This window comes from Mirounga angustirostris, unplaced genomic scaffold (assembly GCF_029215605.1).
Source record: "Mirounga angustirostris isolate CCGP_5_RB_7025 unplaced genomic scaffold, mMirAng1.0.hap1 SCAF_12, whole genome shotgun sequence".
NCBI lineage: Eukaryota > Metazoa > Chordata > Mammalia > Carnivora > Phocidae > Mirounga > Mirounga angustirostris.
The window spans coordinates 5,565,351-5,592,100 of record NW_026991720.1 but is presented as its reverse complement, the minus strand read 5'-3'; the positions used below and the strand labels follow the sequence as shown (position 1 = coordinate 5,592,100).

Sequence of the window (26,750 nt, the reverse complement as noted above, 5' to 3'; positions counted from 1 at the left end):
CATTGGGGAATCAGGATGAAGGGTATATGAGCATTCTTTGTACTATTTTTACAACTTTTCTGTAAGCTTGAAATAGCCAAAATGAAATGCTATTTAAAAAAAAGAATTCAGGGGCACCTGGGTGGCTCAGTCGGTTAAGTGTCTGTCTTCGGCTCGGGTCATGATCCCTGGGTCCTGGGATCGAGCCCCACGTCCGGCTCCCTGCTCGGTGGAGAGCCTGTTTCTCCCTCTCTCTCTGCCTGCCTCTCTGCCTACTTGTGCTTTCTCTCTCTGTGTCAAATAAATAAATAAAATCTTAAAAAAATAAAATAAAATAAATAAATAAATAAATAAAAGAATTCAGAAATAAAGCAGCAGGGCAAGAATGAAGGGTTCATTATTAGCATCTCCTTCCACTCCGCCCCACAATCGCCCAAGCAGGCCCTTAGAGCGCTGGCGAGCCCTACAGTTCTCTGAGGGAAAGGAGATTCTTCTGGAAATTTCCCCTTGGCTTCTCCCAAATAACAACAACCGCCCATTATGATAATACCCCCCTCCCCCCAGCCCAGCCCGGGGACACGTTTCACGGACACCTGCATGATCGCCAGCAGAGGGCGCTCTCCCAGGGGACCCACACTGGGTGCCAGGCCTCCACATAGCTCTGCAATGTGTTGGCTGAACTTTTCAGGAAACTTGGATGCCACACATACTTTTCCTTTCTTTGTGGGTAGGCGAGATGAGTCATGTTTTTCTGAAGTCGGCTCGGCCCCAGGATTCAGTCTCACCAGCTGCCCCGATCCAGACGGCTCCAGCAGCGGCGGGTGAGCCAGAGCGGCTCAGGGGCGGTCTGAGGACGGGGTGCAGCACTCAGGAGCACGAGCGCCCCAGGGAAAATCTCACTTAGCCAGGCACAGGGTAAAGCTCGTGTAACTCTGCATTCTGGCAACGTTTGGGACGCCCACCCGCAGTGGCCCTGAGGGAGAGCTGGGCCCTGGCTCACGGCCCCCCGCTGCCTTCTCCCACCTCACGGCACCTCATCAGAGCCTACCAGTCCTTCAGGCCTCGCTGGTCCCTTCATTTGTTCATCCACTGCTCCCTCCCCCTTCATTCACTCAAATGGCCGCTCTGATCGCGGGCCCCGGGGGCAGAGAGCTGAAGCGAGGGCCAACACCTGCACCTAACTGGAAGAAGAGGTGTTGCAGGTGCCCTGAGAGGCAGACCCGAGACGGGAACTGGTGGGTAGGAAGTGTATTTTGGGACCAACACCCACGACGAGGAAAGGAAGGAGACAAAACTGAAGGGCAATGAGGACCTGGAGAGGCCCCTACAGAGAGTTCCAGAGCTGGGATGACCCCTCAGAGCTGTCCTGAGTGGGGCAAGGGGGCCAGTCCTTTACACCCACATGCTAACCAGCTGTCAGGTGCAGGCCAGCTCAGGAAGGGGCAGGACCCTGTGTCTGGTGGTTCTCTGTTGTGGGCACGGCCAGAAGATCAAGGACTGAGTCCCTCACTCCTGAAGGGGAATCCGGGAGGCAGAGCATGGTGTCCATCACTTGGACTGGGAGTGTCAGAGGCCAGGGGGGCATGCAGCGAGATGGGGTCGGAGCCAGCCAAGGGCCAGGGTGTGGAGGACGCGGTGAGCCTTCAGATTTCCACTTGAATGTGGTGGGGAGGATTGGGGGGGGGGGTTGAAAAGGGGATAAGATGATCAGATTTATGTTTTAAAACAGGGGGGCCTGATCCCACTGGCCACCTGCTTTTATAAATAAAGATTTATCAGAACGCAGTTTACATTTTGTCTGTGGCTGAGTATCTGCAAGAGACATCAGGGGACTCACAAAGCCTAAAATATTTCCCATCTGGCCTTGTGCAGAAAACATTCGCCAGCCCCGGTTTGAGAAGACCCTCTCTTTCCACCATCTCTCCAGCAGCCGGATGGCTCCCACGGGATCCGAGGTCCCTAGAGACCCTGCCCAGTACTCACCCCCACGTTCACACCACTTGGCTTAATGGCTGAGTTTACATTCTTTTGCATATGTAATATATATGTGTCACCCACATTTGCCAAGAGGCTGCTCCCGGGCTGTCGGGGCCTCCCAGGCAGGAGGGGGTCACCGGAGCAGGGGAGGGACGGTCCTCGGTATCTCCGCCCATGTCGGGAGCAGCTGGCCCAGCCTCCACCTGACGTTGGCCCTGCCTAACCCTGTGATGAGGCCCCTGTGTGTGCTGCTAAGCCTCTGGGCACTTCCCTGCGTCCGTCATGGGAAGGAAGAGGGCCACACAGATGGAGTCCAAAAGATAAGCTGCTGTGTATGAGAAGAAAATGTGTGGAAGAAAAGAAAGTCAGGTCCCAAAGGGGGTCCCAGAGGCCAGAGGCATGGGCGAGAGGGGCAGGTGGAATTTGGGAGAGTGTGAAAAAGGTGAGCACTGTCTGGTTGGGGTAGGGGTGGGAAGAAGCCGGGGTCTGCCCACCCTAGAGCCTGGCTGGGAAGGGAGAGTTTTAGGGCCCCTTCCAGCGTGTCATGGGGCAAAATTTCCCTGCTCACCACGTACTCTCAGTGTCTAGGAAAGGCTGCAGCTTGCTGGCCGAGCCACCACCGCCCCCCGCCCCCGCCCTCCGGCCTCTAGCTGCTGACGCATGGACAGGTCCCGGGACCCCCTCTGAGAGCGAGGTGCAAAACCAGGCCCGCAAATGACGCCCTGTGAGCAATCAGCAAACACAGGGATCTGCACACGAGGAAGTGGCGGCGGGACCACATATCAAGGACATCCCAGACTCCTTTCAATGGAGGTGCCACAGAGGTTTCCCTGAGAGCCTCTCGGCTTCCTGTCCCCACAGCGCTGGGGGGTACGCCTGGACGCATGGGCACCCAGTGCGTGCAGTCTGCTTGGAGGCTGGCCCCTTGCGGTTGGTCCTCACCTGCACTCCTAGCGGGTGCCCTGCTCCATCCGCGGGGCACACAGCGAGCTGCCCCTGCAGCCGTGCGGCCCAGGCTCCCTTGTCGGCGGGCTTCCAACTAGGGCAAGAGAGAGGCCCTGGGTGGCTGCATCCCCTCCGGCTCCCGGTCCCAGCTCCCACAGGTCATGCCTGCGTGCCTGCCCCGTGCTGCCCTCCTCCCTTCGCCTCTGCTACCCAGGAGGGCACAGGCTTTTTACTAATCTCTGATTAGCCTCCCTGACTCTCACTCGCCTTCTCAGCAGCTCCCTAACCTTTATAACCATACAGCCATGAAGGTCTGGCTGTTTTAAATACACAGGGACTCCGACTGACATGTAACGTGAACAGATTCCTGAACATGGTCAGCACAGGCGTTCTGCAGAGAAACCAGCCTCGAGGTCCAGACCCACGTGCTGGGGGACGCAAGTCACTGTCTCGGCCCCCTCCCCGCGTGCGGGCGCATCAGGCTCCTGGCACTCCCAGGCTGGCGGGCTCCACGGACAAGCCCGGGCAGGGAGCTTCTCGGCACCGGGAAGCCCTTGGCGTGTGAATCAGAGACTTGAGGCTCTAAATTGAAGTTCTTTCCTCTGCACACAGTACAAAACCTCTGGCATTTTACGGGAAAACAAACTTTTATTTGAAAAATAAACTCGAGTTGCTGGGAGAGAAAGGAGTTGCTGTCTGTGATCCAAGACAGACATGGTGTGAAAGGACCAGAAGTTTTCCAAGTTAAACAAACTTCTCTGGAACGCTCGTGCGAATTTCAAACGCCTGTCATGGCATCCTTTTGATACAGAGCCACAGACAAGGAGCCGGGTTTAAAGCACGGAGACGTAACTAACCTATTTCAGGATGACAGTCATCCGTGGAGGGATTCCGCTGTTTCAGCTTAAGTACGAACAGAAAGTTACATTTATTTTGGGTGTTCAAAGTACCCATGACCTCAGTCACAGCAGTGAGCGGGTCTTAGAAACAGAAAGTTCGAACATCTAGCATTGCACATCTCTGGCAAAACCCCAGCGCTTCCTTCCACCCCACTGATTCTCTGTGCCCTAGAGGTTCCTGGCCAGACTGCCTTCGCAGGCATTCCACACTCATCCTGCGGGTTATGACCATCTACGGTGGTACCTTCCAAAGTGCACCCCCCAGCCCCGCCCCACCATGAAACCAGCTGTTGGGGCAGAGAAAGCATGCTTTTAGAACAAATGAGCACTGCATTGAAAATAGAATGCTTAGGCCAGGGTCAGTACTGTTCTTGAGAAATGGTTTTCAGTCGTATGTACACATGTGCTGGATTACAGCATAAAAAGTGTCTCTTGCTGGGGGTTGCAAAGACATTCCAAACGCCACTGCGATGAAGCTGCCGGCCTCATCGTCATGCCCCGAGCTGTAAGTTCCTCCCACTGGGCTGATGCAAACTCCCTGAGTGCCAGGGTCTGTCCTCCACCATTTCCTCTTAGCCCGTTCTGCAGATACCATGGTCATGACCTTGAGTAGCCATGAGTGTAATCAGAGTAGGTGGCTGTCCAGGTCAGCGATTTTCAATGCTTTCTTCTAGTAGGACAAAGATAACGTTCCAGTGCCTGGCGGGGCTGACTTCTGTCAGTAGTGGCCACTTGGTGTGAACCCCTGCCCATGTAGGACAAGATACCATTTTTTGCTCAGTGTGTGTGTGGGGGGGGGGGGGGGCAGCTGGCAAAATGCCACCCTATCCGAGCAGCCAAGAGCCATCCCTGCACAATCGTGGTGTTCTGGGAAGACAAGTGCTTCCAAAAAAGTCTGGTTTGGGTGCTAGAAATTCTCCCTTAGTTATACGCTCAATGTGTCAACAACCCCCAAAATATGTAATCTTTAGCTTCTATAACGCACATCTTAGTTTGAATACTTTTGTCAGACCCTTCCCAAAGTTAGTTTTGGTCTGAGGGTGGGGGGAAAGGATAAGGCACTGCAGCTCTCAGAGCTGGGAGGAAGAAGATAGAAAAGGGAGCTCCAGGGTCCCCAAAATGACTTTGCCCCTTTACGGAACAATGACGGCCAGCCCATTCTCTGCAGGTTACAATAGCCTTCCATCCTTCCTCCAGACACACCTGCTCATCCAGAAGCATCCTCAGCCCAGATCCCCGTGCTCTGCTCTCCTCGGGGAGAGGAGCAATCAGAAGCCTCGGGGGCTGTGTTGCTTAAGACTCTAAGTGGCACTGGGGCGGGGGGGGGGGGGTACCTGGAAGAATGTGGGGAAGTAAGAGGCAAGCACATGAAACCTTAAACACACGATTTCCCCACAGCCTGAAGGTAACAGAAGCATATCACAAGGGAACACAGACTGTGCAGATGCTGAAAATAACACATATTTCAGGGCTGTGGCAGACTGCTCAAGGCAAGCATAGTCAGGTAAGGCTTTCTGGAGGTGGCAGGGCCCCAGGAGGTCTCAAAGGAGGTGGGAGGCCACCAAAAGCGATCTCCAGGTCTATTCCAGTGGACCCCAGCCGGTCCCCCACTCCCCCTGCCCAGTAGCCAACTCAGTCTGCCAGAGCGCAGGACATTCCCCCAGCGACAGGTGCTGATGGCTTTGCGGATCACTCCGTGAAAACCCGGAATCCTGGCCTGGACTGCAAGGCCCCACCCACCTCTCTGACCTCACTGCCCTCTCCCTCACCCCCCACTCAGTTCTAGCCACTCCAACTAGCGGTGGCCCCTGCTCAGGACATTTGCATGGCTCCTCCCTCTGCTAGGCTCAGTGGCCCCACACATCCATCGGGCTGCACCACTCCCTGGCTCCGTCCCACCCCCGCTCAGAGCCTCCATATCCCGCGGTCCGGCCTAGAGCAGCACCCTCCAACCCTTACCCCTTTACCCCCGTTATTCTCGGTACCATGCAACATTTCTGTACACACAATACATATGGCTCATCCTCTCTCCTCCCTGGAAGGTAATCCCCACGAGGGCAGGAAGTCATTTGTTCCTGGCTGTGTCCCCAGGGCCTGGCAGGTTCTCATTAAATACTGACTGAACAGATGTAGTCAATGTGAGAAGACCCTCCCCCCCCCTTTAAAAGCCCTGGTGGGGCTGGTCAGGTGTGAGGTCCACCTGTCTGCTCGGTAACATCAGCTTTCTTCTGTTTGCGGCGTGCATCTGAAGGTGAAACATTCCAAGCTGGAAAAACCAGGCAGGGACAGCAGGTCCTCTGGGCGGGGCCAACTTGCAGGGGCAGAAGGCTCAGCACGTGGGGCTATATCGCCCCCTAGTGGTCACTTGGCCACAGAGCCAGAAAAATGCCCCCACATTTTTCTATGGAAAATCAGGTTCAAATGAGCATTCAGGATATAGAGGCAAAAGGAGGGCACATATTAAACTCATCTTGTCTTGAATGTGGGAGAGATTTATTAACTTTTTAAATTAACATATATGTATTATTTGTTCCAGGGGTACGGGTCTGTGATTCATCAGTCTTACACAACACACAGCACTCACCATAGCTCATACCCTCCCCAATGTCCATCCCTCCCACCCCCATCACTCCAGCAACCCTCAGTTTGTTTCCTGAGATTAAGAGTCTCTAATGGTTTGTTTCCCTCTCTGCTTTTGTCTTGTTTCATTTTTCCCTCCCTTCCCCTAGGATCCTCTGCCTTGTTTGTCAAATTGAATATGGGAGAGATTTAATACGGACAGCCTTCATTCTGCTGCCGTTCCGCAGAGACCAGCTGCCCTGGGATTCTGGCTGAAGGGGAGGAAGCCAGCCCTTCAGAGCCTCGCCAGGCATTGACCACTACGTAGGAACTTTTCAAAAGGAAACTTTTCTTTTTAAAGGAAACCGTGGAATGAGTGGCACATAAAAGAAGTGAATTTACAGAAGGCAGAGCTCAGACCTAATAATCAGACCTTGCCAAAAGTCTGCCTGATAAGCTTGCTCACTTGCTTATTGACTTCATTGAGGGTGAATTTGGTAGGAAAAAAAGCTGGGAACAGACATGTAGAGTGCGGATTAGCAAATCTGCACCAAGCGTTCGCTATGTCTCAAGACCTCTGTACAGCTCTTCGCTGGCTTGGTCACGGTCCCCTTACGGGACTGCTCCTTCGCTCACCATCCTACACAAAACAGCACCCACCCCCATTGGCCCTTGTACCCTGCTGTTTTTCTTCACAGCGGGGGTGGGGCGGACTAAAGGCTGTCTGCGTGCCAATTCTCCTCCCTCCCCCAGCCCTCCATCTGGAATATTCTCGGTTAGCTCCTATAGCTTTGCTTTGGTTGCCCAATCTGGATGAATCTCACCTCTGTCACCAAAGAGATGCATATCAGCCAGGATGCTTTAATGGCATATAACAGAAAAATACAACTTAAAAGAGACTGAACGACAAGGATGTCTATTACCTAGAATACTGAGCTCAGTGATGCACCCGCACTGAGGATCACACTCCCACCTTCCTGCTCCACCATCTTGCATGTTGGCCATGGTCACAGGGAAACCACGTCCTCATACCACAGTCCAAGTAAGGAGAGGGAGTTAGTCCTTGTGTATCTCTCTTTGTTGGGGGAGGTGCCTTTTCTTTGATCCCTCACGGAGTTCTCCTTATATTTTGTTAGCAAGACATAGGTGCCTGGTTTACCCCAAGGCCAGTGACCCCAAAGCCAGGCACTTCCCCAAATGGGAAAGGGATAATTCCAACTGATCTAGACCAGTAAGTCCTGCCCTGGTGTGGGTCCTGAATAAAACCAGGCTCTGTTACGAAGAAAGGTGGAGCAGCTATCAGATGGGTTATCAGAGTCCGCCAACACCTGGTAAGGACGAAACCACGCACTGGAACTTTGGAGAAGGAAGGACCAAGGGATGGGGGCAGAAAAGGTAAGAGAAAGAGCCAAGGGCAGCACGGCCACCGGTCTGTGTCTCCAGAGCTAGAGATGATCTCAGCAACAGGCAGGAAAACATTTCTAAGACTGTATTTAATGGACAAAGGGGGCTTAGCTATCTGACAGTATTTACACAGATGTGCGCACATGCTCTAAAATATACGCGTATGTGTAAGGACCAAACAGGTACAAGAAAGACTATGGTAGCTCCTCGGGGCTCCAGAGGCAGAGTTAATCCAGTGAGGTCAGAGGGGCTGATGGGTTCCTCTTAGGAAAGGGACGGGTCAAACTCTGCTTAGCACCCACCGTGCTCGGGGCAGACCAGCTCACATGCACCAACGCCACCACCGAGCTTTGTGACCCTGAACGAGGCACTTGGGTCGGGGAGAAGCAGCTGCCCTGCAGGGGTGCCATGAGGCAGAAGCAGGCTCTGTGTGCAGACCTGAACTCGAGTCTACGCCAAGAGCTCAGTTAAACGCCGGGTGGCAGCACGAAAGGCACGGCGCCTGCGCCACCCGAGGAAACGTGCTTCATGGTGCAAACAGGACATCCACACACCAGCGATGCAAATCCCTGAACAGCCCAGAGGGGCCCAGATGGCTGACGTGGAGTGATGGCAGCTCTGGGTGGACAGACAGCCTTGTTGGGGCCATGAGGACAAACAGGTGTCCCCAGAGCAAAAACCCAGCCGTCTAATGGAGAACAGAAGCCAACACCCGAGATGGACACAGGCTCGTGTCCCTGCCCCTTACAACCCGTCCGTGCATTTCAGGAGGCCCCCCGGCAGCTCCTTGCCTCTCAGCCTGTAAATGCGTTCAACTCTCCTATCTTGAAGTAAACAGGTCAATCCAAAACTTCCCTTAACTCCAATCCGTCCACTTCCTACCAGTCTACCTCCATTTGCCAGGATAGGCTCAGCGAGGCCACAGCAAGAAATGAGCCCCAGGTTCTCAGTGGTTTGACATAAAAAGGGTTTCTTTTGCTCAGGTTGCCGTCCCACACAGGGAGGCAGCTGGCCCTGGGCTGCCCTCCCCACTGAGAAGCCAGATCTGGGCTGAATGCCTCCTGCATCCTCAGCACCGTGGTCCCAACCCAGCTACAGGGAGGGGGCGGGAGAAGCAGAGGAATGCGTACCACGGATGGGCTCCGGCTCCACCACCCCTCGCTCCCCTTCCCTTCCAAGCCACATGCCTTGAAGGAAGACATCTCCGACTCAGCCCTCGGCCGGGTAACACGCTCTCCTTCCCTTCCCAGCTACCGAAACGGCTCTCTTGGAAATCACCCATGATTCTGAAGTCAGGCCACGAGGAACAGGCCTCAGGACGAGCCTCCTTTTTCCCAGAGTGGGGGCATCTGAGTCATGTGGCAACTGCCCTCCCTGAAGGCGTTCTTGTGATGTCAAGATCTGGAGCCAAACCTGACGTGAACACCTGTTTCCTATCTGTGAGATGGCATCGCTGTCCCGTGGAAGGTCACGGCACCAAAGTACATCACAGTCTGCAGGTCAGAAGTCGGAGATCAAGGTGTTGGCAGGGCCCCACTCCCTCTGAAAGCTGTGGGGGTCCCTCCTTGCCCCTTCCAGCGTCCGGTCTTGCTGGCAACCCCAGGCACTCCTCGGGTCTAGACACATCCCTCCACTCTGCCTTTGTCACCCGGCTTCAGCCCCATCTTCTTATAAAACACTAATCATGTTGGATTTGGCGCCCGCCCTACTCTAGGTTGACTTTATCTTAACTAGTTACATCTGTAGTGACTTTATTTTAATAAGGTCACATTCAGAGATACGGAGGTTAGGACCTCAACATACCCCTTTTGAGGGGACAAAGGTAAACGCAGAAAAGTTATTATAAGGATTAAATGAACTGGTATATTTTTATAATCTACATAACAGGGTCTGAAATAGATTATTTATCTTACCTGATTCTCCAACAAGCCCTTGCCTGGTAACTTGACTTTGATTCCTACATGACCCCTGTATCTCTGCCCCACTAATCTGATGCTGCCTATGGCCATTTGCAGCTGGATCCAGTGCCTTCCTAACATGGATAATAAGTCACTCAATAGCCTGCAGGCTAGTAATGTACCTCCAGGAACTATAATAAACAGCAATTTCAGACTCCATTTCAGCTCCTTCCTCTGTGACACCACGTGACAGTCCACAAAACAGAAAACTCAGCCCCTTCCCCCCCAGTCTTCTAGATAGATCACAAGATGCCATCATCAATTCTCACGCAAACTCAGTGTGAGGGTGAGGAAGGGGCTGGCTGTAGGCCTCAAGTCTCCGTTCTAGCATCACTCTTGGCAAAAAACAGCATTTATCAGAATCCATCTCCTTTTAATGGGGGGCCCAGGGGAGAGGGGGATGCAGAAAGACGCCTGTCAAAAGGAGAAATTCTGGAGTAAACCATATTAGGTGGGAAATTGGGAGGGTGGTGTGGAGGCAGGAAGTGAGGCCATTACAAAATTCACCTTCCAGGAAGTCCCTCCTACCCCCAGGTGTCAGAAGTGGTCTTTCTGACAAACCAGGTCTTCTCTGACTGAGGATGGCGAGTCGGGTCACAGCGGCCGCGGGCCCCTGCCTGTGAACACCTGGCAGCTGGTGTCCCAGGAGAAGGGGCCCCGGTCTCCGCCCTGTGTCTGTGCTGAGACTCTGCTGGCCACAGACTAGTCTCCCAGCCAAAGCCATTCAGAGGGGAAAGAAAAAGCCAATGATTCCCCCAAGAACCTGACGCTAACAGGACAGCTGGTGGAAAATGTGTTAGCAAAGCCGATGTGTGGCCGGCAATGCTCCAGGCCCGTTAAAAAGAGGAAAATGCTTCTGTATCAGGGAAGAGTCACAGCCCAGACACCTCCCTGCCCCTCCTGGGACCTCCGACAACCGAACCATCCTGCACACTTGGACACCCCAAAGGTAAGCCCCAGGACAAGGGTGTCTCCAGTGCTAAGGCCAGAACCCCATTCTGTCCCCAGTGTTCTGGGGCTGGTACGTATGCTGGGTATCATCATGCCAGTTTAGACAGCCCCTGAGTGGGGAGGGAAAGGGACAGAAACTATATTAGCATCAATGCCTCTGTGGTTTGCGACTTAATGCATTTGACAAGCCAGGTGTCAACCCCTGGGGCCCCTCACTGGCCCTAACTTTGCTCAGAGTCCCTAAGTGGGACTCAAAGAGAAAGAAAAAAGAAGGATCCAAGGTGAAAAAAACCTTTATTAGGGAGTTTTATGCTCTGCCCTAGACTAGGAATTAAAGCAGAGAAACCTTTAACTATCCCCAAACCTCACACTGTGGATGGTGACATCACATCAGAAGAACAGTCCCTAGTGTGAGAGGGCAAAGAGAAGCGAGTTGGGAGCCGTGTGGCCAAAGCAACGAGTCCAGGGCTCGCTGTGGAGAAACCAGTGGGCGTCCTGCTACACAGGAAGTCTGTGCCCCCACCCCCAAACTTTTAAAAGTAATTTACAGTTAATAAAAGCAGGGTCTCGTGGCTGTGCTTTAGCATTTCTATTATCATATCTTTATCCTAACTTTTGAGCCAAAACATTATTTGCCCAGAGATCCCTTTACCATAAGAAAATCCATCCTCAAAAGCCAAAGATTGCCCATCACTAAAAGCATCCAAAAGAATAGATAATGGTTCTGAAGGCAGCTCTTAAGACTTCCCCAAACGTGAGGAATTACGGTTCCTTGTTGTTGAAGGAGGGAGAGATTGTCCAGGGTATCATACAGGCTTCCTGGCTTCAAGATGACTGGCTTCCTCCCTGGTCCCACCTCGCTCAAGGAGCCCAAGGGGAGGGCAACCAAGCCTCATTCTCCCTGCTGTCACCCATGAGCACGCCGTATACATCGTGTCAATATGGGTGCAGAGGTGAGCTGCCTAACCGCCTTGTCAAATTTCCAGGGCCCTTCCCCAGGAGGAAGTAAACAGGACCTGATTTCTCTGGAGGTTGGTGGTCATTCAGAGGCTGAGCCATTAGCGCTCAGATACTCAATTTCATAATCAGAAAATCATTCTTCGGGATTAAGCCAAAACAAGGTCTTTGTTTCTGATGGAAATGTAAATACTCCCCCAAAGAAGCATCTCCCTTTAAACAAAATGCACACTTCCTTCTTCTCAGGAAGGCTTGGAAAGGAGCCTGGGAGATACAGTCTTGAATCCCAAGAAGAGAGGGGAACTCTTCTAGAAATGTCGGGGGGGGGGCACCTGGGTGGCTTGGTCGGTTAAGATTCCAACTGCTGATCTCAGCTCAGGTCTTGATCTCAGGGTCGTGAGTTCAAGCCCTGCATTGGGTTCCAAAAAAGAATGTCAGGGGAGGTGAGAGATCTGGGCTAAGTTGTAATGACTAACAAAGAAGTGTTCATCAGGTGAGAGAATCCATTAGTTCTACAGTCCTCTGTCAAGTGGAGCATGGTATAGACCCCACATAACCGAATCTTGCCCAGTTTCAAAAGCATCATCAAGAAAAATGGAAGCTTATGTGCTCATAATTCAGAGCCTGCCTTGCTCCACAAAGGATTCAAGGCACTTTACACTTTACACCTGGTGGTGAGATTGGCTCGAGACTCCCGTGAGGGGCGCAGGACCTGAACGTCTGCAGACATGACCAGCTAGAAGCCCTCTACCATTTCGTTTGTCTGTCCTTTATCATTTCTGAGATAGTCGTGCTCACTCGAGCTGCTGGAACCTCTGGGTGAACGCTCACAATGCCCAGCATTCAGAAGGAGCAGGGGCCCAAGCTTGAGAGCAGAGCAAAGTGGGTGGACTCAGGGTGAACCAAGGTACAGGGGTTGCTGGATGCCCCCCAGGTGCTGGGCACTGTTCTAGACACTGAGAAAAGAGCCTGGGACCAAACAGAGCCCCTCTGCTCGGAGAGCGTACATTCCGGTGGGGAAGGCAGCCAAGGGGACCAGTCAATTCACAGTAGTCGCGGTGGAGAAGCAGCATGTAATGTGCAGAATGCATCATTTTGTGCAGACACCAGAGGAAGGCCCTGCTGAAGAGGAGGCGTTAAGAGGCAGGGTGGGAGCCTGGGGTGCGGCGGTCTTCCCCGAACACGGGAACGCCCCTCTAGATGTGTCCTTTCTCTCCTCCGTCCCTTCCCCTCTGTCCAACCCAGCGCAGTGACTGGGCTTCCGTCTCTGGTCTCGCTGCCAAAACTCCCACATCCAGCCCAGCTCAGATCCACCTTCTGGAGTCTTGCCTTCACTCATCTGACCACCCATCATGGACGTACACATTTCTACCTTGGAACGTTCCCTGCCTTTTCTCATATAGGCCATCCAGCTCTTCTCTACCCGGATCACCATACTGACGCTCTGAGCATCAAGCCTGCAAATTTCCAGCAACGGTGAGAAAGCTGTGAATGTTTACCTCACATTTATGAACATATTTTTGCACCCTTTACAAAGGCCTGACACCCAAAGATTATGATATTTTTCCATTTGGAGGGACACTTGAATAACATATAAAGTTTTGCTCCATATGGAAATTATTTTGGTGTAAGGAATCTCCAGGGAAACCCTTCTCTTTTCCTTTCTCCTAAATGGCTTGCTGTTGCCCGACTATTGGCTTATATATTCCTAAAATCCACTCCTTCAAAGCAGAGTCTTCGCATCTGGGTTAAAAGTAGATTAGGGAGTTAGACCACCTGAGTTCAAATCTTGGTTCTACCACTTACCAGCTGTGTGGCCTTCGTTCCGTGACTTACCCTCTCTGTGGCTCAGTTTTTATTTTGATAAAAATGGTAAAAACGTAACTTTATAGAGTTTTGTACGAGGATTAAAACAATTGTCATGTATGATGTACTTAGGAGGCATGCAGTAAAAGCACTTATCATTATTTATGATTGTGAGGCATAGTATTTGTAATTACAATGATTAGAAAGCAAAGTTTAGTGACATGACATTAAGCCATTCTTGAGGTCCTTGCCTTGCTGTCTGTCCAAAATTATCTTGTTATTATTTTTTAAAACTTTAATCTTATTGTTTGAGTTCATGAACACTCTGACCAGGCTTTCCTTTCCTCATCTCCAAAGCAAGATCCAGTTCTAAAACACCTTTCCGGAAGCTTCTGCCGCCACATGAGCGCTTCAGACTTCTTGAGCTGCTAGACAAGGTCCAAACATTTCAGACTCTGCGGGCCAGATCCTGCTGTTGTAACACGAAGGCAGCCACAATCCAAAGAACCAAGTCAGCATGACTGTTTCAATGAAGCTTTATTTATAAAAACAGGTGGCAGGTCAGATTTTGTCCCCAGGTTGTGGTTTGTCCACCACTGTATTAGAGGAAGAGGCAGAAGAGCAGATGATTGTTTTGGGTGGGGTAAGACCCTGACCATCAAGAGAAATAGGTTTGCTGCTACACAGTGGGGCTGGAGGGAGGATGATAAAAACCCAGAATCCCCACGACATGTCTCGAATCCACATGCCACTAGACCAGTAGACCAGAGGGAGTGAGAGACGGCAGCCACTCCACATCAGCAGGTCCTCCACGAGATAGATCCTTCTAGAACAAAGTTCTCTTTCCTGGGCCACGAACACCAGCCAGCCTAGGAAACTACAGGTCCCAAGACCAGATGTAGCATCTAGATCTATAACTCCCACCCGTATTCCCTTTCTTGTTTTCAGAGTGTCTGAAGACTGAATTATCTCCTTTTCCTTTTTTATGTCGCCTTGGAAGATGACTGTGCTCATAATTTCTATCGTCCTTCTTCCTTTGCCCCTGATCATTGATAACGGTGTTTATCAAGCTCAACTATCAGCGCCACCTGAGGAGCTGCTGAACCTTTAGATTCTACGTCCACCATGTGGGCCCTGAGTCACACGGTAGAAAGACAGGCTGCAGACAGAACTCAAGGGGAAATGGGCATGGCCCTGAGAGTTGTGCTTACATCCTTAGTTGTGCCGGTGGGACACAACGCAGGGCTGCCGCCTACTGAGGAAGCGGTGTGCACACTTACAAGTGTATGGAGGGTGACTGGAAGGAGTCCCACGAGGTGTCTTTGTAAAAAGGGGCGCTGTGTACGCACACGCACGCTGGGCACTGGGAGAGTAGAGTGGGAGAGCTGCCTGCTGGGCTCTTCTCTGGGAACTTCCGGCCCATGTCCGGTGTGGGGGGCAGGGATCATCGGTCATTCTGCTCTTGCTACAGGATCTGCCCCTCCCCCCACAACCGACTGGTTCAGAGACCCTAACTGGGCTAATCAGATATCCTATGATGACTTTAGCATGGCAAGAGGAGAGACACAGAGATGAGGAATTGTCTGGATCTCATGGAAAGATCCATGCACTCTTGCTGCCAAGGCCACACAGCGGCCTTGTTCCCTCCCTCCCTGAGTCCTGAGCAGTCAGCTCTTCTTTGAATTCTATAAATACCCCCAAATCCTTCCAATGAGTTGTCTTCCTTGTTTTTCGTTTTTTTTTTAAAAAAAAGTGGTATGAAAATAAAGGCTGGGGACCAAAACTGGATTCAGAAACGAGGCTAGAGACGCACCCTTCACAGCCCTTGTACAAAGGCAGCTCTGAGATGGCCAGCATGTAACAGAACTGTGACGTGATCAGTGTCCACTGCAGACAAAACAACCCAGTTGCTCACAAGTTCAGCTATTCTTGGGACCAAGGCTGGACAGGAATGGTCTCCCCGGGGCCTTGTGGAATGAACAATGTCTTTGTGATGCTCTACCAACGGACACAGTGGGTCTCACGGGCTGTTTCTCGTAAAGACCCTCCACGCAGACTGATGAGTGACATTACTCTAAGGCTCCATCATGTGAAATCAGTACTGGGGCAGCAGGGAGAAATATACCGTCTGGGGACCTTGATCCAGGAACTGATTCAAGTAGGAGGAAAAAGATGGCATAACCTCCAAGCACGCCTCCGTTGAGCACACTTGTAGACCAAGTGGCAAGAAGCCCAGGTGATCCTCCTCCCAGGGAAGTAGGGCACCTCCCCTGGAAACAGACCTTCATTAATGACAGGCCTGGCAGGGTTGGCTTCCATTTGGGGAAAGCCAAGGTCCTGGGCTCGGTGGTTCAAGGGCAATAGCGTGGGCAGTCACCTTGGGGCCAGGCCTACTCTGGTGTGAATATCCCCTCCTGGGGAGCTTCTGTGGAGAAGCCAAGCACCCACCCCCACCTAATCAATGCTGTCTTCATGAGCAACCACAGCCAACCAGGGCCTTCCTGAGCTCAGTCTACAGCTGCCTGGCCAGATGGTAGGGAGGAGCCCTGACAAGCTTTCCTACTCCATAACATCTTAGAAGACAGACCTTTGAGACAGTATTTTCTGGCAAAGAACATCGAAGAGCCTTTTAAAATGCCCAACAGAAAAAGGCAGCATGGACTTCCGCTTCCCAGGGAGCTGAAAGGCCAGCCCATCCTCACCAGCCAACATCCCACCCTCCCCGACCCTGTATCTTGGCTGCTCCTTTCTCCCTTCAGAAATGACCTTGGTCTTCACAGCCTGACCACTCTACACCCACAAATCCTCTCCATCCCCAGCCCATGACGTGACCTGTCCATCTTGGCTTTTCCTATATAACCCGTGTACTGGCGTTGACGGTGTCCCCCCAATTCATGCCTTTCCAGGAGCCTCAGAATGTGACCTCTTTGAAAGGAGGGTCATTGCAGATATAATTCATTAAGATGAGATGAAATCATACTAGAGTAGGATGGTCTGTTAACCCAAGATTTAGCTCTTCCAAGAAGAGGAGCAGAGACCCAAAGACACAGACACACGAGCGAAAGATGCCCTGTGATGACAGAGGGAGAGACAGGGTTTGGAATGATGCTTCTCTAAGCCAACGGGCACCAAGGGTTGCTGGCACCACCAGAAGCCCAGAGGAAGACACGGAACAGATTCTTCCCGAGACCCTTCAGAGGGAGCACCACCCTAGTAACATCTTGAATTTGGACTTCTGGCCTCCAGAAATGTGAGGGTATAAACTTCTGTTGTTCAAACCACCCAGTTGTTACAGCAGCTCTGGGAGGCTAATACAACCTAGTTCTGTTATAACCAACACAGGCGTGATGCCGCCGTTGAAGAAACAAGATATCCTGATGTAGATCTGCCTGCCGTCCCCTCCTCTTAGAGGATATTTGAGAGTTTCAGGATCTCTGTCAAGGAAGCTGGGGATGCTCTCTAGAGCATTAGGATGTCAGTGCCCGGACACGCCCCTCCCTACTGGGCTTTGTATACATAATTCCCAACTGCATGTCACTCAGTAATGTTTGCTGGAGGGCCACTCTGTCCCATGACACTTGTGCATTTACGCTTAGGTCCAGTCATTGAGGGGGATGATGTTAGGGGTACTAGCAACAATACCTTACACCACACAAAAAGGAAAAGAGCCCCCCACCCTTTCCTTCTAAGTCACGGAGACTGAATTTGCACTCTGTGCCTTGGCTGTGCCGATCAAGTGCTGCTTTATTCTGCAGGTCCTAAGTGTACATGCAATCTGGAAAGAAAGGAAGACGACCGCACACCTCTGATGCCCAAGGGCAAGTTTGTTTTCCAAATCACTGCCGTCCCAAATAGGAGCTTTCTGCGTCATCAGAAAGACTCAGAAGGCATGGGGAGATGCCTAAGACACGGGGAAGGAGAAAATCAACTCCATCTACTTTATGGTTTGCCTCTTATACTTCCGGTTATGATCAACAGTGCTCCCAACTGAGAGTATTTTATCTTTAGGTCACAGATACTCATGAGCCTAAAGAACTCTCTCCTAAACCCACATTCCCTTCCCTTGTTTCTCTAGTAAATCAACCCTAGCTGCCCAGCACCCCAAACAGAAAGTCAGGATCTGCCAGAAACAGGTCCATTCAAACCCCGCCAAACCATGCCACCTACAAGTAGTGAGGGCCACGTCTGGCAGAGCAAACCAAGGTCTGGGCCCTCTGGCCCTGGGTATGCGCCGAAGCTTAGCTTGCTGCCGCTACTGATTTCAGGGAAGGCTATGGGCCCAGGTTTCATGTGGCTGTCCTTACAAGTCACACTGTGAGTGTTGGGATGTTTGCAGTTACCCCTATAGCGACCGCTTCGTGTAGGAAGAAAGTGACGGGGGAAACCAACCATGTTCTGGAGAGACAGCTGTCCTTGGGGGAGCAGACAAGACACATGCACTCAGCACCAAGTCACACATCACCGACAGCCACCCGGCCAGCCCGGGCGCCCTGCAAATGGCACCATGGCCCACTGGCCCTAGAAGGTCCCCAGCAGCCCAGCACCCACCTGAAACAATAGCATCAATGTCTTACTTTTTCTGGAGCGGGAGAAGAACCTGATGCCCCCGGGTGAGGTAGACGGGTTGGAGTTGGGGGAAGATTCTTTGGATGAAGAGCGAAAGATCCCACTGAAGCTCATTCGGCGTGGGGAGCGGGGTGGGGACTCCTGGTAGGAGAACGGGAACACGGTTTTGGGAGAGCCAGGGCTGGTCTTGGGCCTCACGGGAGCAGACACGGGGCTGGAGGGCCGGTGCTGGGGGCCTCTAGAGAAGAACCCTTTGGAGGGGCTGCCCGAGCTGCAGGGGCTGTCCACCTGGGGAGAGACAGACAAACGGATGGGTCATTCCGAGCACAGGCACTCAGCCCTCAGCCCTGAACGGATCTGTCCCTCCCAACGTTCTCTATCATCAGGCTGCTCCTCCAAGGCACCCTGCCCCAGAAACAGCCCTGAGTTTTTGTACCAACAGAGGTGGCCGCCCCGTGGTCTGGAGGAAAGCACCTGACCCAAGGATGGCCCATCCACAGGCTCCTCAGCACCACCCAGAGGCCCACTGACCTCCGTCGCCAGCTCTCTAGAAAGAGGTTCCTGGAGCGGAGGGGAGGACCAGAAAGGTAGCAAGATGGCTCGAGACGATGCATCCTCTCTGTAGGTCGTCCCCTGGCCTTTACTTCCTAAAACCCGACATTTTTCTTTCTCGAGGTCTTACTACACTGGCGTGATGTTCTCTTGGCCCTCACTGAAGGAGGAAATGGGCATCTGAAACCCAGTGGGCCTGGGGCTCCGGCCTGAGGTGACCCGGCGCTAGGCAGCATGTATTTTCCCCTCCAAGCTCCTGTGGCATTGGGACGACAAGGGGTTGCTGACAGAGCTCAGGAAGAAGGTGAACAAGGCCCATAACCTTGGAGGCACACTTCTTTGATGACACGACCTTGACGGTTTGAGAAACCTCTGGACTCCGTCTATAACTTTAAGCCGAGGCACACAGCTCACAGACTTTGAGGAACATCGAATGTGTCCTACTGGGGGGCTCAGGGGCTGGCACCTGCAGCCTGAGGGGAAGGGTTGGACCCCAGCTCACCCCTCACTGGGCCATCCCGAGTCACTTAGTCTCGCTGTGCCTCAGTTTCCTTATCTGTAAGACCAGGTGTCGTGCCCACCCCTGATGCACAGGAACCATACTCTGCACGTCCAGCTGCTGTGGCAAACTTGCAACACAGGGTCCAGAAGGATCTCAGGGCCTACCTGACCCCACAGAAGGAAAGAACAGCGGCTTGTCTGCAGGGCTCATGGGGCACAGAGGATGCTGGGCAGGGAAGCAGCCAGCACGCTGAGACCCTGGGATGCCACATGGCAGGTGGCCACAGGCACACGAAGGTAGGTGAGCCCGCGCCCAGGGGCAGCATCTGTGCGGCTCTGGCCTCTGTCTGCACGGGGTGCCCGTGGGGGGCCCAGGGCCCCTGTGAGCTGTCCCACCACAGAGGGCACCCCAAACTGGGCTTGCGGCTCCTTCCAGGAGGCTGTGCCCTCGTGGGGACCCCTTCGGTGACACTCAGTCACAAGTCACTTCTCCCTGCAACTCCCCACGCTATGCTAAAGGGCCCGCGTGGCCACATGGAGGGTGCACAGGCTGGCCCCGTGCCAGTCCCTTGGGCGAGTGAGTTTCCAAGCCGGGGGCCACGCACAACAGCCACATCACGCAAGCACGTCTCCTTCTAGAGAGGCTAAGTTTTTTGTTATCCATTTAATATGAAAAGCATTTAATCCTCCAATCCCTGTCCTCAGAGCTCCGGGTCTTGCCACTCTCCCCCCTACCTATGGGACTCAGGCTTTCTGGAGTTTTTCTGAACCCCAAGGAGAAGCTCTCCAGGCAGGAGATGTGCCCGTGGACATGGGAGGTGGGGGCGGGGGCAGGGAACAGCACACAGGGGTTGGAAAATGACCCTACAGCACACAAGCAAGGAGTCTGGACACAGGGACTGGAGTTGGGATCCCGGCTCAGTTTCCGGCAGTGTGGACAAGTGACTTAAGCTTCAGGGTCCTCCTCCATCCAGTGGGGCTATGAGGCCGACTCACAGGGTCTGTCGTTGACGGGACCTACGACAGGGAAGCATCTGGTACACTTTCTGGCACACGGTAAGTCCTCCATGCATATTTGATCCATGCTCTTCGTCACGAATTTGAAAGGAATAGTTGCTTGATATTCGTGGAAGTCAGGGAGGCCGGGGCGAATTATGGAAGGACGCCACATGTGGTGTAAGAACCTCACTCTTCTTTGAGGCTTTTTAGCAAGGGAGTGGCATAATCAGATTCGTGCAGGGCAGACCATCTGGTAGCCTCTCCCATCACTCGCCGGGTGCCACTAGCCCGAAGCCAGGAGAAGCGGCCAGCTGGAGGCAGGGTGAAGGTCACAAAGCTGGTAAGTGGCGGCATGGGACTTCAGGGCCCATGGCCTTAACCTTTACACCATATCCCTCCCGAGAGTGGCAGAAATAGCTGGGAGGGAGAGCAGCCTGGCAGATGCAAAATGGAGTCAAGATCAAGTCTGAGGGCAGAGGCAGAAAGTCACGTTTAGGAACTACTTGCAAGGCTAACCCCACAGGGGAGCCCAGTGTTTGCTATGTTCTGCACGGTGCTGGGAGCTCTGCAGGGAGAAGGCAGGACCGCGGAGCAAGTGCTCGTGTTCGAGTCTGGCGGGGGACAAGACGGAGGATGGCAGGCCAGGTGTTGCTGCCATGAGCACGAAGCCAAGGAAGAAAGGGTGACCTGGACACAGTCAGAGAAGACCCTGAAAGCTGATGGGCTTTGGACAGGCTGATGGGCAGAGGGCAACCAGAGCCTGAGAAGGAGACAGAACGGGAAGCACAGAGAGCCACTTTCTTGGGCTGCCACAGATGGGTGGGGCCAAACGCCACCGGGGAGCCAGTCACAGAGGGCCTGAGTGCTGGCTTGAACCTCCTTCAATAAACCAGGGGGAACTCTAGGGTTCTCCTGCCTGGGAGTCCATTCTGTACTGAGACTTCCAGGACAACTGGGTCAGGCACTGAGGAGGGAACCCACAGAAAGTAGACCTTTCCCCAAAAAGACCAAATAACGGTGGACATGGCCTGGCTTAGCCTTCTCCTATGGGGGGGACCGGGAGAGCCTAATCATGCTCCCCAGCAGTGGGAAAACGAGATGGCCAAGCATGCCCACCATCTGCTCCCCGCCCGCTGGGTGGGGGTGATGCCGATCTGGGTGCCAACAGAAGCTGCCAGGGACAGGGCCTCGGCTCATGCCTATTAGCAAGCTGCGATCAAACAGAACTTTGATAAATGTCATTGGATGGTTCCCTGCACTGGGATGAACAAAAGGGCCCAGAGACCCCCAAGTGGGTGCAGGCTGTGCAGGAGCTAATGGGGGGCGATCTGGAGATCCTGGCATTGACCTTCCCCCAGAGGCTGGCCTGGGAACTACATACCTCAGCTGTGCGGGGTCAAGGGGACCAGAAGCTCCTCACAGACACACGGTATGTGAAAAAGAGCTGTCGCCTCAGGGGGCAGGGGCAGCACAGACAGGGGTAAAGTGAGGGGGCCTGGGAGATTGCATGAACTGATATTATGGAACGCCAGGCTGGGGTCCTGGAGTAGTCAGGGACATCTGTGAAGGGGAGCCCAGGTGGGGCCATCTGTCTCACTACGCATGGGCTCCTGGGACGCAGAGGGGGATGCCAAGCATCTAACTGTTCCCACACATCTGCGCCCGAGGAGCCTAGCGGCACCTCCCGCCCTCTTTGGCCGCCCACATCACGTCCGCAGAAAGGTCTAGCTGTCGGGAGAACCTAACTCACATTCCCCTTCACAGGGGTGTTTACATTTCGATCTGGATTGCGAAGACGAAAGGATGGAATTTGGCAGGGGAAGAGGGCCGCCCCTCCAAGGCAGTTTGGAAATTCTTCTCAGTAGTGGCCTAACTCTCCTTTCAGAAAGACTGGCCCTATGTCTATATAATTCGAGGTCACTGGAGTCTAATGGAAAGGAGAATTGCCAAGGTTCAAGGGTCAGGAGGAGGGAAGGCCTGCCCTCTGGGGATGGGGCAGGGGTGGGTGTGGGGAGGCCAAGGGAAGGCCACGGGCAGCAAGGTCAGTGGGAATCCCAAGCATCCCCGCCCTGTCCACTTGCATCCAGCATGGTTTTCATCTGAGGCCTGTCTCCAGGTTGTGTTGGGGAGAAGCGCCTTCCCAGCTAACCAGGCACTTAGGTACCCCCATCTCCTGTGTTGGTCAGACCCTCTGGAACAATTCTCTGCCTTCTCAGGAGTTCACACCCTCCTTTCCCGCGAGGCCACAGGCTAGCGAGGCCCGCGTCCTACACATCACCATCACCAATGTCCTGCAGCATTCCAAGGATATAGTAAACCCTCCAAGGTCCCTCTCTGGCTCTGGAGTCACTCATTTGTGACAGTGATTTTGCTATGGGAGCCCCCAAAGTGGGGGCCGGTGGGGCTGGATGAAGCCCCAGTCCTCACTGTGGGTCTTTACTGCGTTCACAGTTCTGCCTTAGGTTTTCACTTGAAAGAAGGGCTTCGCGGAGTCAAACCCTTGGAAGCGGCCAGCCTGTGAGGAGGAAGAACCCACCTGCAGCCTCGGACCTTGCCCCACTGGGCTGGGAGCTCTGCAGCTCCTTCCTGAGGACATCCTCTGAGCACCATCTCGGGTTGGGCCACAATGACTGCTCATCAGGTCACTTGCTCATTCAGGACCGGGAGCTGAGGCCAATGGAAACCCACAGGCCTAAACCACTATGTTGCCTTAATTGTGTGCAATTCAGAATCCTTAGAGAACAGGCTAGCTTTTCCAGCACTGGGGCTCCCGCCCCAACCCCAGGCTGGCAGTACCCAGAGCCAAAGAACTGTGTGGCTCTGTATCTCCACTCTCAGTCACTGCTCACGGCACACGGGAGGCTAGCCCCCTCTGGAAGCCACCTCCCACCAGGCTGTGGGTAATGGGGCCCAGGAAGGACTTGCCACCCAGCTCCCTGTGCACCCCCTCAGTCTTGACTGCAGGCTGCCTTGACCTCCCCTTTCTCACCATGCCCAAAGACCCTTACAGGATACACACTCCTCCTTGGCTGCCTGACCCGACATGGCCACCAGCCTTATTAAGTTGCTGACCAGCCAGTGGGGGAGGGGAGGCAGTGAGCTAAAGAGAGGCAAGGAAAAGTGGCATGGAGACCAAAGGGAAGGAAGGCCTGGAACAGGGCGAGGGTGGGGGCATGGCAGGCGGAAGGAACTCCTGTCCAGGATGGGACAAGCTGAAAGCCTCGGATGGTCTCCAAATCTCCCATTTACTGATACTTTTAGCCTCTTCTCTTGGCTTATTGTTGATCTTCCACATTACCTCTGCCTACTTTGGGGAGTCTAGGGGGCCATGGCTGAACCCAGATGGAGAAGAAGCGAAAGGAGCAAAGCCCAAGAGGCTCTCAAATTAGACAGCCAGCAGGTATGAGGGGCATGGCCATGTGAGGTGGGTGCACCAGTGGGTAAGCAGGTGGGAGTGCAAGTAGCAGCAGAGGTGGATGTGCAGGTGGGAGCAGGTGGATGAGCAGGTGGGAGCAGAGGTGGGTGTGCAGGTGGGAGCAGGTGGATGAGCAGGTGGGAGCAGAGGTGGATGTGCAGGTGGATGAGCAGGTGGGAGCACAGGTGGATGAGCAGGTGGGAGCACAGGTGGATATGCATGTGGGAGCAGGTGGGAGCACAGGTGGGAGCACAGGTGGATGAGCAGGTGGGAGCACAGGTGGATATGCATGTGGGAGCAGGTGGGAGCAGAGGTGGATGTGCAGGTGGGAGCAGAGGTGGATGTGCAGGTGGGAGCAGAGGTGGATGTGCAAGTGGGAGCAGAGGTGAATGAGCAGGTGGGAGCACAGGTGGATATGCATGTGGGAGCACAGGTGCACATGCAGGGGGAGCACAGGTGAATATGCAAGGGGGAGCACAGGTGGATGAGCAGGTGGGAGCAGAGGTGGATGTGCAGGTGGGAGCAGAGGTGGATAAGCAGGTGGACACGTGTCCTGGGCTCTCACTGAGGGAGTCTTGCCTCAGTGGCACCTCGGGTGAGCCGTGAGAAGCTGTGAGAAAGGTGGCCTTACCTTACGAGAAGAATGCTTTTCTGAGCTCTCCAGGTCTCCGTCCAGGAGCGGCATGGCAAAGGAACTCAGGTCCTGGATGGAAAGAGAGCATATGGTCAATGGAGTGGCCCTCAGTTGCCCATCCAGCCTCGTCCAAGGGCAGCACTGGCCCCATGCACATGCCACTGCCCCCTTCTTGAGTCCTCCATGAGCACCGACCCCCAGGGAGGGGTGTGGATGCAAGTGGAGTAAAAGGAGGGGTGACAACATGCTAGCTTCCTCATAGAACCTGACCATGCTCACATTCCCCTCCAGAACATAAGGCTACACTGCCCCCCATCACCACGGGGGAGGAGCAAGGAGAAGAGGCTGGGACTGGAGGCAGGAGGGAAAGCGTCCCAGGAGGAAAGCAGGAGTGGAGAGCAAAGGCTTCTCAGCATCTTGGGAACGGCTGACGGACAGAACCTCATCTCAGGACACAGAACATGGGGCCTCGAGGAAGTGGTCCAGGACGTGCGTCTTCCTGGGAGAGATGACAGGGTCTCATGGGGAGGAGCATGGGGCTGGCGGCTGAGGAGTTGGGGATGGTCAATGAAGCTGGGTACCACCGTGGCCAAGAGGAGTGGCGAGTGCCCAAACCCGGGTCACTTCCCCATCAGTCCTGCTCCTCCACCCCCTGGTCTCACCAAGTCACTACCTCCAGAGCCCGAAAGAAGCCCCCTGGGGGAAGTCTACCAGGATAACTTGCCTGAGTCCTTAACCTTTCTTTTTTCCTGCTTTTTATTGTGGTAAAATACATGTAATGTAAAACTTATCATCTTAACCATTTTAAGCATACAGTTTAGCAGTGTTAAATACGTTCACATTGTGCCACCATCACCACCATCTGCCTCCAGAACTTTCTCATCTCGCAAAACAGAAACTCTGTCCCCATAAGACAACTCCCCATCCCCTTCCCCCAGAGCCTGGCACCCACCATCCTACCTTCTGTCTCTATGAACATGACAAGGCCACCACCTCATGTAAGTGGAATCATGCAATATTTGCCTTTTTTGTGACTGGAATATTCTATGTAAGCATAATGTCTACAAGTTCCCCCATGATGTAGCTTGTGTCAGAGTTTCCTTCCTTTTAAAAGTGAATATTCCACAGTATTCAGATGAATGGATAAAGAAGATGTGGTATATATATATACAATGGAATATTATGCAGCCATCAAAAGGAATGAGATCTTGCCATTTGCAACGATGTGGATGGAACTGGAGGGTGTTATGCTGAGCGAAATAAGTCAATCAGAGAAAGACATGTATCATATGACCTCACTGATATGAGGAATTTTTAATCGCAGGAAACAAACTGAGGGTTGCTGGAGTGGGAGGGGGTGGGAGGGATGGTGTGGCTGGGTGATAGACATTGGTTGCGGAGGGTATGTGCTATGGTGAGCATGGTGAATTGTGCAAGACTGTTAAATCACAGATCTGTACCTCTGACAAATAATGCAATATATGTTAAGAAAAAAAAAAAGAAGAAGATAGCAGGAGGGGAAGAATGAAGGGGGGGAAATCGGAGGGGTAGACAAACCATGAGAGACGATGGACTCTGAAAAACAAACTGAGGGTTCTAGAGGGGAGGAGGGTGGGAGGATGGGTTAGCCTGGTGATGGGCATTGAGGAGGGCACGTTCTGCATGGAGCACTGGGTGTTATGCACAATGAATCATGGAACACTACATCAAAAACTAATGATGTAATGTATGGTGATTAACATAACAATAAAATTTTTTTTAAAAAGTGAATAATATTCCATTTTATCAATGTACTGCATTTTGCTTACTCATTCAACGATCAATGGATCCTCGGGTCACTTCTACATTTTAGCTGTTGTGAATAATGCTGCTGTGAATATGGGTGTTGAACTGTGTTTCCCCCATAATTGCCCAAATTCATAGATTGAAGTTGTAACTCCCAGAACCTCAGAATGTGACTGTCTTTGGAGATAGGGTCTTTAAAGTGGTAATTAAGTTAAAATGAGGTCATATGGGTGGGCCCTGATCCAGTGTGGCTACCGTCCTTGAAGAAGAGATTAGGACACAGACACAGAAGGAAGACCATATGAAGACACAGACAGAAGATGGCCATCTATGAGTCAGGGAGAGAGGTCTCAGAAGACCCCGACCCTGCCAACACCTTGGTTTCGGACTTCTAGCCTCCAGAATGGTGAGAACAGAAAGCTCCCCAGTTCTGTGGTACTTTGTAACGGCAGCTCTAGCAAACGAATAGGTATACACACATCTCATTGCAATCCTGCTTTCAATTTTTTGGGTAAACACCCCAAAGTGGAGTTGCTGGATCCCATGGTAATCCTATTTTTAACATTCTTGAGGAACCACCAGCCCATTCTCCACAGCAGAGGCCCCACTTTGTATTCCCACCAACAGGGCACCAGTGTTCCAACTTCTCCACATCCTCACCAATGCTTGCTACTTTCTGGGTTTGGTTTTGTTTCTACAGAAGCCATCTTAGCGAGTGTCGGGTAGTATCTCATTGTGGTTTGGATCTGAGTTTCCCCCATGATTAATCATGTTGAGCCTCTTTTCAGGTGCTTTTGGCCACTGATGGATCTTCTTCGGAAAAATGTCTGTTCAAGAAGTCCTTTGACCATTTTTAAACCCAG

General features: G+C 52.9%; 1 protein-coding gene across 5 annotated transcripts in view; it reads right to left on the bottom strand.

The window, feature by feature from the left end:
• Positions 1–26,750, bottom strand: part of PRKAG2 (protein kinase AMP-activated non-catalytic subunit gamma 2) — a 258,642-nt gene that overhangs the window by 157,990 nt on the left and 73,902 nt on the right. For all 5 annotated transcript variants that reach the window (XM_045864016.3, XM_064575712.1, XM_054505148.2 and 2 more), the window contains exons 2-3: positions 24,100–24,171; positions 18,010–18,289 (exon numbers count right to left, since the gene is read on the bottom strand). In XM_045864016.3, coding sequence (XP_045719972.1) covers positions 18,010–18,289; positions 24,100–24,171 — 352 coding nt within the window. The remainder of the gene's footprint in view (positions 1–18,009; positions 18,290–24,099; positions 24,172–26,750) is intronic.